At 49.5% G+C, this 12,426-nt stretch overlaps 6 protein-coding genes across 6 annotated transcripts; 2 read left to right on the forward strand and 4 right to left on the reverse strand.

Moving 5' to 3' along the window:
• Positions 1-1,496: 1,496 nt before the first annotated feature.
• PG998_000357 (60S ribosomal protein eL39) lies at positions 1,497-2,180 on the reverse strand. Its single transcript, XM_066867175.1, has 3 exons — positions 1,987-2,180; positions 1,725-1,825; positions 1,497-1,587 (listed from the first exon to the last, which is right to left on the reverse strand). The coding sequence occupies exons 1-3, from the start codon at positions 1,990-1,992 to the stop codon at positions 1,539-1,541; spliced, it is 156 nt and encodes a 51-aa protein (XP_066735590.1). The 5' UTR covers positions 1,993-2,180; the 3' UTR covers positions 1,497-1,538.
• Positions 2,181-2,933: 753 nt separating this feature from the next.
• Positions 2,934-3,798, forward strand: PG998_000358 (ADP-ribosylation factor 1; the record flags this gene model as incomplete). Its single annotated transcript, XM_066867176.1, has 4 exons — positions 2,934-3,008; positions 3,105-3,143; positions 3,216-3,623; positions 3,778-3,798. 4 exons carry the CDS (start codon positions 2,934-2,936, stop codon positions 3,796-3,798), a joined length of 543 nt encoding a protein of 180 aa, XP_066735591.1.
• Positions 3,799-5,078: 1,280 nt separating this feature from the next.
• Positions 5,079-5,688, forward strand: PG998_000359 (uncharacterized protein; the record flags this gene model as incomplete). The annotated part of the gene is made up of 2 exons (XM_066867177.1): positions 5,079-5,118; positions 5,195-5,688. The coding sequence occupies 2 exons, from the start codon at positions 5,079-5,081 to the stop codon at positions 5,686-5,688; spliced, it is 534 nt and encodes a 177-aa protein (XP_066735592.1).
• A 474-nt stretch (positions 5,689-6,162) lies between these two features.
• On the reverse strand, positions 6,163-6,779 carry PG998_000360 (uncharacterized protein; the record flags this gene model as incomplete). The annotated part of the gene is made up of 4 exons (XM_066867178.1): positions 6,163-6,365; positions 6,434-6,499; positions 6,560-6,616; positions 6,680-6,779. 4 exons carry the CDS (start codon positions 6,777-6,779, stop codon positions 6,163-6,165), a joined length of 426 nt encoding a protein of 141 aa, XP_066735593.1.
• A 1,095-nt stretch (positions 6,780-7,874) lies between these two features.
• PG998_000361 (uncharacterized protein) lies at positions 7,875-8,217 on the reverse strand (the record flags this gene model as incomplete). Its single annotated transcript, XM_066867179.1, has 2 exons — positions 7,875-8,144; positions 8,212-8,217. 2 exons carry the CDS (start codon positions 8,215-8,217, stop codon positions 7,875-7,877), a joined length of 276 nt encoding a protein of 91 aa, XP_066735594.1.
• Positions 8,218-9,083: 866 nt separating this feature from the next.
• On the reverse strand, positions 9,084-10,125 carry PG998_000362 (uncharacterized protein; the record flags this gene model as incomplete). Its single annotated transcript, XM_066867180.1, has 2 exons — positions 9,084-9,926; positions 9,997-10,125. The coding sequence occupies 2 exons, from the start codon at positions 10,123-10,125 to the stop codon at positions 9,084-9,086; spliced, it is 972 nt and encodes a 323-aa protein (XP_066735595.1).
• Between the last annotated feature and the right edge of the window lie 2,301 nt (positions 10,126-12,426).

Raw genomic sequence — 12,426 nt, forward strand, 5'->3', positions numbered from 1 at the left:
AGGTGCCCGTACGCAAAGATTTGCCTGCAATGTTTAGGTTGGACTGAGCCGGTTTGGTGATTGTTGGCTCGAAGCTGGCTTTTGGATGGTGAAAGGGAGCGGGAAGACGGTGGCTGATGGGTGCGAACCCTTGCGCGAATGAGAAATAAAACGTAACAGAGAAATGAAAAGGATTTGATGGGAAGATTGAAGCACGAATAGGCAACAAGCCCAATGATTAGGTATGGTATTTGCCGTGCTTTGTCCACGGTTGAATGGGAAAAATGTATCGCGTCGCTCCGACAGCCTCGCGCTCGTTAAGTCTGATCAGAATGATGGATCCAGACTTTCTTGCAGGGATCAGCTCAAGGAGAGGATTGGTCCAAGCGGTGGCTAATAATGCATGCGTTCATAAATCATTATTATCCAATCGATTGATACGATCAATAATGAGACAATTATGTACATAACTTCTCCCCACTATCCAACCACTGGACACTTACCAGTCGACCTCTGTATTATGACCATATCGATGGATAAGAGAAAAAGTACATGCATTAGCATTCTTTCCGTACTGACGCTTAAGGGTTTAAGAAAACAGTCCTCGCCCTTACAGGCAAACCGGTAGTGGCAAACATTGAAGATGTGCGACGATGTCTCCCAATACCACTTGCATGTCATGTACGCCATTTCCCTTGGAGTTCCAAGTGAGGACAGGGGATTTAGTAGGCAATGAGGAGGGTTAGCAAGTCTACAGGGTCGCTTAAGTTACGTTCTATATATAGTATAAAGGCAATGGGCGTGATTTTTATAGTGCCAGTATGCCAAAGTTGCCAGGCTAACATATGCATCAACTCTAGCCTCAATCTCATGCGAGACCATAAGGATGCGCAGAAAACGTACCATCACGCCTAGCTCTCAGGGCGCCAGAGGCAACGGTGAATACACCTACTTGCCGAAGCCATGTAGTGAATAGATACGAACACAGCAACTCCAACTCATTGCATTAGTTACCTTGGGAAATGGTCCAGGCTCTGGAGACATGCTTGCGTTCGACTTCAACTAGACGGCAGCATGATACTTGAAAAGTTCGCAGCCAGAATGGATGCGTACTGGTAATATCTCCAGAATAATGTCGCGTTGTCGTACTTTGCCCGGGAAAGTGCAGCAGCATTCGAGATCGTTCACAGTCCATGTCACTTCTGCAGGGTTGAAACCACAATTTGTTCACGAAATATTTCATTTCCCTGACCGATACCATCGATGTAAGCCCATGGTGAGAAAACCGATTCAATCAACATGTTCGCCCATTTCGCCAGCAGTGTACTGCTTCTCGTCAAGAGCTGATGTGCCGTTTCTGGCAAGCCAAATCTCTGGGAGATGAACCATGGTCTCGTCATTCATTCTCTGCACATCGTCCCTCGTTCCTCTTTTCCTCCATCACGCATTGACGCTAGAATGACCGTCCGAATTTGATATTGACAACCGATGCAAGGGTAATCCGGGATGTGCTGGCTGTTCGTTCGGGTCGTGAGGAGGTAAAGATAAGAGCGATACGTCTAGATGCCGAGACGAGTCTTGCGCCAATGTCGTCTCTTGGCGTTGTATCTATCAAACAACAAAGTTAGTTGTGAATTCTAGTCGTTTCTAAGGTGGCCCTTGGCCTGATCCTCCAAAGCGAAAGGTCGATATTTTCGCTACGGGGAACAAGCTCGAAAGGCGTTTCTGGTGGTGGGTTGTCGTACCTGATGGTGTTACCGGTTCGGAGACGAATCCATTGCGGGATAGGGCGGTTCTGCTTCTGGGCCTTGGCCAGCTTTTGCTTGGTGCGGAACGACTTGTGGCTCTGTAAAGCAAAGAAGTTCTTGTCAGCTTCGGGTGTCTCCTTCAATCTATCGTGTCTGCTGCCCACGTCTCTTCGCGACTGGCATTGTGTCGTCGTGATGCCACGACGTTCGCAAGATGCCAGGCAGGTAGAGAGAGTCGTGGCGTAGGGCAATTACGTACCGGCATTTTGACTGCTTGTTGCGACTGTCAATGTCGAGTTGGTGATGTTTTCGCAAAGAAGTCGTAGAATTGCAAGGGTGGAGTAGGCGTCCAAGAGGTATGCACCAACTTTTGAATTTTGCCCGAAGATTAGGAAGGGTTGTGGCCCTTCCAGAGATTTCCCGATTGTGTCACGTGGGGGCTGTGAGCCGTTTGAGTTGAGGCTCAAGAGTATTTGAGCTACGTGGCTTGCGAATGTGGCTCAACCGAAGTCTTCTCCACCCTGACTTTTGATGACAATTAATATCCGCCCGGGCCACTCCGATGATGATGCTGATTGAGCAAAGGACTCAAAGTTGTCAAGTGGACACCTTCTGGGATCAATGCATGCTAAGAAAGCAGGTTGTCTGTCCTGTCAAAGCCCGGCGTGCCGACCGGCTGCCTCTGCTACGCTTGCCTTCCATTGCCAATTGACGACAACAGGGAATCCTCAAAGGGTCACTTCGCTCTATCCTGTTTGTCAATGCTTGTTGTTGTTCTGCCCCTTCAAGAAAGCCTGCTATCCATTAGTTCTGCATACCCCGTAGTAACAAAGCTCTCCATTAGTCATCTGACAAGCCCGGCTATTCTTCTCTTCGACTACTTTATTGAGCAGCCTTGCGACGAGTCTCCGCTTTCTTTCTCGGCTTCCAGCTTCATTGTGCTCTGTTCCCTCAAGTTCATGTACCACGTACACTGCAGTGCAAGCTTGCGATCTAGCTTCCCTGAGCATATCCACTTGGCCAGATCTGCCCGAACTGCATCACCTATCTCCTGCGACCACGAGCTCCCTGGACACACGACCTCCTGAGCATTCGACATACACACAGAGAAAGCGATTAGCATCTCCAAACTTGACTGTTTTCGGCCTACCACATCTTTTAGCGACCATCTCGCCATCAAAAAAGGGCCATACATAATCCGTCAGAATGGGTCAAAGTGTGTCGTGGTTGTCGGGTTTGCTGTGGGCCAAGAAGGAGATCAGGATATTGATTCTGGGTCTTGTAAGTGATGACAAGCTGGAGCTGATGCGAAATCTCGCTGGATCCCGCTGCGGCATATACTGTTGGCTTGGGATGACTAACTGACCCTCGTGACAGGATAACGCAGGAAAGACGACATTGCTATATAGATTAAAGGTAGGTCACTTCCCCTGGACTTGATGTGATTATGCAGGAGTCCTGAAGTAACTAACGAAACTGAACGCATAGATCGGAGAGGTGGTGACGACTATCCCTACTATCGGGTTCAATGTCGAGTCGGTGACTTACAAGAACCTGAACTTTAACGTGTGGGATCTTGGCGGCCAAACCTCGATTCGACCATACTGGCGGTGTTATTATGCGAATACAGCTGCTGTCATTTTCGTCGTCGACAGCACCGATATCGAACGATTGCAGACGGCTTCCGAAGAACTGGCTGCGATGCTGAACGAGGACGAACTCAAGGATGCCGCTCTACTGGTGTTTGCCAACAAGCAAGATCAGCCAGGCGCAAAGGGCGCCGGAGAGATCAGCGAAGCGTTAAGGCTGGGTGAGCTCAGGGATCGCAATTGGAGCATCATGGCCTGCTCAGCCGTCGATGGCAGCGGTGTTCATGAAGGCATGGACTGGTTGGTGGTGAGTTGCGCCCCGCCTCAGCACACAGGCATTACTTGAGTCGCATAGGCAATGCCTCTTTGCAACAAGCTACTGCGTTGCGCCCTGGGGCAATCGCATTTATATGGTCTTTTTCACACCCATTTCAAGGGATACAAGCTAATTTTCGCAACAGCAAACCGTTTCTCAGGAATAGCCCATTGCGCCTATTGGTGTAAATCTCGCTGGCTATGCCTCGCGGACGCGACAAGACTGAAAGCATCACTTCGCCACCACTGTCGCAATTCCACAAAAATATACATTCATCCACAACGGACGACGCCATGTTATTGTTCTTGAATATACTGTGTTGAAGGCCGCTCAAGCACACCTATTCCCAAGGCGCTGGAAGTCCGGGGTACTGTGAGAAGTAAGGCTGCAATTGATAAAGGTGTCTTTGTCTGGCGTTTTGGAGGGGATAGAGCTTGAGTGTTCGTTGCTAGAGCAGGAACCATTATGTATCTAGGGAGTCCTACAGCCAGGAAGCCAAGCACGTTCTGAAGCAATCCAGATCTCTAGGTGCGGCGCAAGGCCGTGGAAACCTGGTGGTTCCGTCAACAAGGTGTATGACGAAACCGGGCGAAGAACAAACCTTCACCCATTCTACATAACAAACAAGTACTTCGTATAGTGCTACTAATTGATATACAATGAACTCAAACGCCTTTCCATGCTGGCGGTTTGATCATCACTAAGCGTAGAATCTGAAAAGATGCGAGGATTATAGTCGCGAATGAGTGAGAAAGAGCCAAGCTCCATTGGAATTCCATCATCCAATGCTTCAATTGACGTATAACCTCTCTACTCGGGCAATATTGGATTGTTATGCCTTAGATAACCGTATCCTTCGGAGTACAAGCATGCTTGGCTGAAATACATTTATCCCGATTGTTCAACAACGTTGCTGATAGGCTTCAAGGGTGCCTCCCTTGTTAGCCTTAGATCTTGGCACTCACCCTGGCGATATGGTTTGGGTTAGATGTTGCTTTTGAGATAGGCCAGGTGGTTTAGTCAGAGGTCTCTCCGTAGGCCAGAACTTATATTGCAGTACTCCGTATTCAGTTAAGCAATTGAGATGCCAGGGTGAAAAGTCGTGGGAAAACGCATAGATCCAGCTTCAGTCCATGACATGAGGCATTCCGTCCTCACACGTCGGAGACAAGTACATGCCAATTTAGCTCGGCGGGAAGGTGCATTTGGGAAGTCTGGGGTAAGTGGCAAGTGGTAAGAGAGGCTTAGAGGTTCCCGTTCACCACGCACGGTGCACCTCCCACCTCCCACCTCCCGCCTCCCGCCAACCCACTCTTCTTGCCTGCAGCATTCCGCATTCCGCATTCCGCATTCCTGGTGCGCCAAGCAACGGATGACATGCGATCCCTAGACAACTTTCAGAACCTACCATCGTTCCAAATATCCTGCACGCAGACCCTCGAGACTATGGCGCCGATGGCACGAGCCGACCACGACACAGTCGAGCGTGAGTGGACTTCCCACACGCTTTCAATTAACATGTTCAATTGCTGACAAGAAGCAATCCTTTGCGTTGTGTATAGTCCAGCTCAAAGAGACGATCCAGTCGCTCTACCAAGTCCTCGTCCAGGTCTCCGCCTACGAAACCAACGCCGGGGGCAACAGCAGCAACAACAACACCCCGAACGCCTCGTCGCCATCTTCATCCTCGGTAGCGGGCGGGGGAGGCGCCCAGAGGCCCTCGCGCGACGTGCTGGCGGCGGAGCTGCGCGCCCTCCAGGCCTCGCTGCAGGCCGTGTACGCGACGTCGTCGACGCCGTCGCCGGACCAGGCGCTGCCGCATGTCCCACCCGATCTGGTGCACTACGTGGAGAGGGGCCGGAACCCAGACATCTACACGCGTGAGTTCGTCGAGCTCGTCCGCCGCCAGAACCAGACCATGCGCGGCAAGCAGACCGCCTTCGGAAGCTTCCGCGACGTTCTCGCCGGCGAGATGGACAAGGCCATGCCCGAGCTTCGTGAGGACACGGCTCGCGTCGTCACGGCCACGGGAGGGGCCCCGCATCGAGCGAGCTAGGACGAGACAACAATGAGTGGTGGCAGCGGTAGTAATTAGGTATGGATGGAAAGCGGTACATGGGTAAAGCGATCGAAGAGAAACTTCGAATTTGTTGTATTTCTGGCGTTTTTCTTGGTACGTTTGGTCAATTCGAGGCCGGGCTTAGGCTTAATGCATGGGTTGGCGTTTGGATGCTACACATGCATGATAGATACCTCGGCAACTTAGCAATATGTTGCCTCACCAATGGAGTGAATTTCACTTGTGGCTCAGTCGTTTGCCCAATAAGTACTCGTATTCTAGTCGCCTCTAAATGTATTTGTGCTAGTGGCAATTTCATTCGTCTCCGGTCTGCAGCACTCGGGTCGCGTATATTGCGCTGCAATGTCCTGACATGGTGGGAGAGCGTCAAGCTTCTCTGGCTCAAGCCCACCTCGAAGCCGACAGACCTTTTAACCCATTGGCCTGCATATAGGCCCGCGATTCCTCTCTTTAGGAGTCGTCGAAGACAAATTCGACTAGAGGGCCACCGCCCAAGATTGTGGTCTTTCCCTTCTCAAAGGGAGTGCTGGTAATTGCCTTGCGAAGACCAAACTTGGTCTTGACCATGGCTTCGTGCTCGTTTTTGGCGACAGGCTCCGTAGCCTTGAGGGCTGTGTGCTCCTTCTTGACCACAGGCTCCATCGTCTTGAGGGCTGTCAGGTCCGTTTGTCAGTTACTTCCTTCACTTAACAGTGAAATATCAAAGTAGTGAGCAACTTACATTTCACCTCAAACCACAAGGGGAACCCGACCCCTCGCCAATCCAGGCACTCGTCGCCGTCTTTTGCTACATTGTAAGAGTTAGAGGGCAATGGCAGCTGGTTGTATAGCAATAATAAGAACTTACCCAGCATATCTGGGCAGCCAGCTGCCTTCCAGGCCTCAAACTCCATGCGGTCCCTGTCTTTTGCAATATTCAGTCCTTGCTCTCCTTAGGAAAAATGTCTACCACAAGCACAAGACCTACCGTCAAGGGCCTTCTTCAGCTCTTCCGAGTCTTTCTTGCTTCGCTCTAGAGAAGCGATGAGAGTCACAGTTCTGTTGTAGATGTCCACAACAGGCTCCATGATGAGCGAGGAGCAAATGACAATTGTTGTAACGGAATAGGTCAACGTTTTCGGGAGAGAATTGAGTCAAAGTGGATGGACAAGTATGAGTGAGTCAATTGCGTTGATGGTAGAAGGATTGGAAGTATGTTGTTATCTGGGAATGGCTAGAATATTTATAATGATCTTGGGTGAGTTAAAAGCTGCATTGAAGATAACAAGATGAGGATATAATAGCACAATGCATTCACTCGCTTCTCCCATTTGGGCGAGCTAGTTGCTGTATTGAATAAATCAAGATGAGGATGAAATAACATAATGTTTAACTTGCTTTTCACTGCTCGTGACTTCAAGACGTTTGAGATCGTCCCTGAATTCACCCTTTCTTTGGATGGCTAGGGCAAATGAGGAATTGCCGAAGGCAAGTCTCAAAGGCTGAAGGGCTTGTTGTTAGACCTCTTGCCCAGCCCTCGAGACGTGTTTACACTCATCATCTTCTTGGCAAAGTTGATGTGTATCCAATAAGTCAGTCTGCAGAACTATGGCTGGATTGGTGTTCTCGACTGCGCTGGACCCCCTAAATAGTGTCATACCACTGTGGCCACCGGTGAAATCCATAATGAGTCAAGGCGAATATATCTGTCTACTCTCACCCTGCAATCAAGGCAATGTCATCCAATCAAACGTCCGGGATTCCATGCTAATACCTGCAGATGATGGTAGCAATCAATGCGTACTTCAGACGCGAACGGAATTAAGAATCGGCCCAGTGGTTCCTTCCTTGGCGAATAACCCATTGGTATTTGACTAACACTGAACACACATAACACGATGTATAAGCCGATGCATCGTTCTCCGAAGCAATTACCGCACATCATGAACTGCTCACTTTGAAAAGAGACGATACATTGCAATGGATGTGGAAACTGAGAAGTGCTCTGGAGATGTCTTGGTGGTGCAGCCAAAGCGAGTCCAAAACTCACAAGATGAATGAGGTTTGCCAGCAGATGATTGGCTATATAAGTCATCACAGCTCCCAAGCATAGTACATTAAGTACGTCGAGCCTCCTTCTGAGTCCCACTGAGGCAGGAGAAGAGGTGTACATAGTTTCCAAATCAAGCCTGGCCTTGGCTCTTTGAGGCGGCAGCACGTTCATCGACCTTAACCCTCTCTACGAGTACAGCCCGCCACCTATCAGCCATTTTGAGAGCATCGTAAACACCCTGGTCGTGTGTATTGACCTCTCCGCTCCAAAAGGATCCGTCGATTGGCCCCCATTGCGCGACGATTACCTCTCGGATTTCGACAAAATCGGTTTTCAAGAACGTTTTAATCTCTTTAGCACGCTCCATCGGGGGCTTGTTCTTGACTATGGTGGCGAAGTCCTATGTCGGATGTGTAAGCCGTTCCGCCAGAGTAGAAGTAGGAATGAGGTTCTGCTAGATCACTTACTCTCATAGTTGAATCCACCCACTCCGCGTTAAACTCCGGCAACATTGCCGAGTATCGAGGCACCTCCCCATTGTCTCCTTGCCAGGGAAAGCTCATCCTGTTGGTCGGGTGTTTGCTAAATCCAGTGCTGTGTAAAGATATGTGAAAGCAGTGAAGCCGGTTAGTCACACAGCTATGATGTAGACGAATTGAGTGACTTCCCAACTTGTTGGGACGGTAGGAGAATCCGAAAGTCAGGGTGCTAGGGTCTGATTTTGTAGTGTTTTCGTGAAGGCCAACGAGAAAGAGATGTTAGGTATGAGGTCAGTAGAGAACAACGTTCTGGTGATTTATGTACACCAAAGTGGAAGAGGCGTACTAACCAACACTCTTTTGATGGTGGGTTTGAACCGTTGCAGAAACCAGGGTGGTAACCTGAGAACTGGTTCAAGAATAAATCCAATGGTCGTTGGTATTTGGGTGTACTTGAGAGAAGGTTGAGTGAATAAGGAGTACGGATTGTTCATGGTCACTTTGAGGTCAGCCCCTCGTCCCTCGCGGCTCGCACCATGAGAGACATTTTTGAGCATAATGACGAGGGGATTGTATATGTTAAGGAGTTCCTGGAATTGATGAATTCAAAGGGCTATCGTGCTATGAATTCATATTCCAAGCCGTAGCGCTTCGTAGCCATATTTAGAGCCCCCTGGGTCCCACGAAAAAAAGTTACCATAGTACTCTAAACCAAGTTGGATGAATACCAATTATCAGCAATTATCTTGCTGATCAACCTGGTTTCTGATTCTCCACCTCGGCGAATTTCCATGTAGCGCTGTCATTTGCCCTCTCTTTCCAAGTTCCTGTAAGCCAAAGAGCTCGATTTGGGCAATAGGTTACCGGAACCGACGGAAAGGACCCCAAGATGAAGGGGTAGGAGGGCGAGGAGGTAAAGAAGGATGGTGCAGCAATGGCCCGCTGGGACGACGCCCAAGTTGGGTTTGCCTGCTAAGGGGTGCAGTAGGCACAGACGTCGGCTGCGTCGATCTGTTGTTCGTAGCTTCTTTGCTTTTCGACGTACGCTTCTTGTTCTTCTTTCGCTCAGCTGTCGAAGCGGGAGTAGGAGGGGCAACAGAGGCGGCTTGATGACGAGAGAATCCTGCGGAAACGGTGGGTGTAATGGTGTTGTCATGTCGAAGAGTATGACAAGCAGTCTTGCCAGGCTGACTCTGGGGTCGGGGTTCGTCGTTTAGAATACTTTCCTTCTTCTCGTTGATGATGCCCCCACCGTCATCAGAGCTGTTGGACGATATGTCCATAGGCTGGTCGTCAGAGCTGTCGGAAGACGGCTTTGTTGACTGTCCATCGGAGATCTGGTGAGAGGCTGTCGTCGGCTGCTCATGACTGCCATCGCCGTTGCCGTTTCCCTTGCTGATATTATCACTCTCGTTGCCTTGCTGCGTGGCCTTGTCCATATCCGACAGCAGGTTTTCGGCATGGCCCGCGGCATCACCCACAGGCTGCTGGAGCTCTTCCTCCCAGAATGAGACTCTCTGGATCGCATCAGCTACGGTAGTAATATTCGAAGTGTAAGTTTCATCCTCATGAGGTAAAACACTGAAGTCGTCACAGGAGAAGCGCAATGTATCCCGCATCTCAACGATGTCCGTCTTAAGGTACTCCTGGATACGCTGTAGGCGTCTGGGTGGTTCCATAGCCTCAACCTCTTCGAGGAAATCCTAAGTAGTCGTTAGTCAAACGGTCAAGAGATATCATTGAAATAATCGTGAGAAGGATGGTAGTACTTACTTGAATAGTGGCATCAACCCAATCCGCATCCCAAGCAGGCTCGGCGGCATACGAAAACCATCCATAGTCCTCATTGTTCACAGGACTCGACCCGCTGGCGCCGTGTCTCGCGGAAGACGACATGACCATAATGTGCGCGTAGAAAATACCGTGACTATTGAATGCACGAAGAAAATGCCTTGGTGAACTGGGAGGGTCTCGCCTACACTGGCGGAGTTTTTGTTGTGGTTCCCTCCACGCATGTGCTTCTTAAGGTGCTTTCTGTGTCTGTGATTGTCGAAGTGGCTTTCTTGTAAATGCTTGGCCATGGTGCCTTCTGCGTCAGTCTTTGCTACGGTGCTTGCCGCTTTGGTGCTTGTCGTGGCGGCTTCCTCGATAGCACAACAATGAGTTCGAGCCCCGTAACGAATCGAGCCCCGTAAGGTCCGTCTACTGCGAAGCAGCAGTGACCTATGGGTATATATCGGTGGTAGTGCGTCTCAACCACGCAACGTACATGTGTTGAGTGTTTCCAGAACACAGGTGTAGACATTGCGAACCCGAACATACTCAAGCCACTCAGATATACCCTGCGGGTTACTGTTGCCAGTAAGCAGGGAATGTAAGGGATACATAATGTGAATGATACATTTTGGCTAAAGATTCTGATTATCGCGAGATGCTCCCTGTAATTTATCGTGGTGCTATGTTAAATGCATTATAGAAAGGAATTATCGTGGGCTTTTACCTTTTAAAGGTGTTAACAGCATTATGGAAGAGCCCACATATGTACCGAAACCGAGATGTTCTTTATCTACACGGGGTATTGACATTAAACTACTACATAAGGGACTCATTAGGGGTATGATTCATGATCTTACTCACGAATGAGCTTTGATTCAAGGATATCGACTAGAATGTCGTATTGTCATTTCTGTTGCAACCCTTCAGGTAGTGAGTTATTGTAGAAAGCAAACATGTAAACAGAATCGGCGATAGCGACAGCGACTTAGGATATCTATTCAACATCGAGAAGCAGGGACAGCCGATATGGGATGCTTGAGGTAAAGGGAGCACTCAATTTCGCATTATATGGACTAATAACTATTCAGCTAGAGGCCACCCCTAAAGGGGCTCGATTACATCTACTTCAATTGGCACAATCTATAGCACCCGCCGCTCCGTTCTACCAATAACAGTTTGATCTTCCCGCGTCTATACATGTATTCTATCAAACTGCAGAGAACAACCGCAAGAAAGAAGATGACCGTGATCTGGTGACATCTGTCTATATTGTAAACGGGCAGTGTCTTTCATGAAAACATGGAACCTCAGAACCTAGGATTCTCGATGCCCTATAATAGTTGGCACATGCTGGGTGGCGAGACAATTAACAAGCCATCACACTCTTTATTGCGGAAGACGATGGGGATGATGTTGTTCTTATAGGGTCTCTTTGCCAAGGGGTTCAAGGTACGATCAAGACAGGCAGAAGCTGATTGAGGTGGAATGGCATGGCCCGTAACCGAGATAAGCGACCACATCAAACAAGTTTGTGCAAGGTGGTGATGATACATAACATGTCTTGGTCCCCACCATGCCCAAGTCACTTGACTGCAACGGGAGGCTGCATAGGTGTAAATGAGGTGGGATGTATGCCTGCATGCACCAGGTCCCTAGTCCTATGTAAGGCTGTCAGACTGAGGGAGGGTTGCAGTGCAAAGTGGTGACTACAGTGTGAATAAGAAGTGCGTGACCTTGGGAGGGAGTCGGTTCTAATTGACTGGTCGGGATTCAATGAGTCTGTTTCTGATGGTTTCTGATAGCAGCCGGACCGGTCTTTGTTCCGAGGGAGGGGGTGTGGCGTGCCACTAGCCGCAGGATTTGATTGGCCGGACTCACACCATCTGCCTCTGGCAACTTCAGGGAGTGATCAACTGGGGAAAGACGGTGCCACTGCCTCGTGATCGTTCCTCCCCAACTATCGCTTCTCGCCAGCTTGTTACTGAGTCCATCGAGCCCGGGACGAGGTGCAAATTGATATTTCAACAAACCTACCGTCCCCGGGCGAGTCTTGGTCGTTCCATTCTTCTTTTTTGTCTTCTCACCTGTCTTTCTGCCGTGGTTACGTCCCGACAGCTCCACGATATCGCGGTATCTACACGACTCCAGCTCACGTGTTTTCTGATCATCTGACTTGATCCATCCCTTTAGCCAGTTGACTGGCCCAAGCGAGGTGAGTGCGCTTTCCATCATTTCCATCACCAAATGGTATTCCATCTTCATCACTGCCATCGCCTTGGCCGCCCGGATCAACCACCCAAAGCAATCAAGCGAATTGCCTTCTACTGTCACCCAGCAAAACTCTTCACTTGCTGTTACCATGGCGCTCTCGTTCGGCGGTAGGACTGCGCGTTTGCAATAGATGACTCAACGCGCTCGCACGCCCTG

The sequence above is a fragment of the Apiospora kogelbergensis genome, assembly GCF_038363985.1.
Source record: "Apiospora kogelbergensis strain CBS 113332 chromosome Unknown utg000001l_segment0_segment0, whole genome shotgun sequence".
NCBI classification, from domain to species: domain Eukaryota; kingdom Fungi; phylum Ascomycota; class Sordariomycetes; order Amphisphaeriales; family Apiosporaceae; genus Apiospora; species Apiospora kogelbergensis.

What these genes read in the sequence shown, in the direction of transcription:
- PG998_000357 (XM_066867175.1), bottom strand. An exon ending in CGAACCGGTAACACCATCAG is followed by an intron (nt 1,588 to 1,724) that starts GTACGACAACCC and finishes GTTGTTTGATAG; the next exon opens with ATACAACGCCAAGAGACGAC.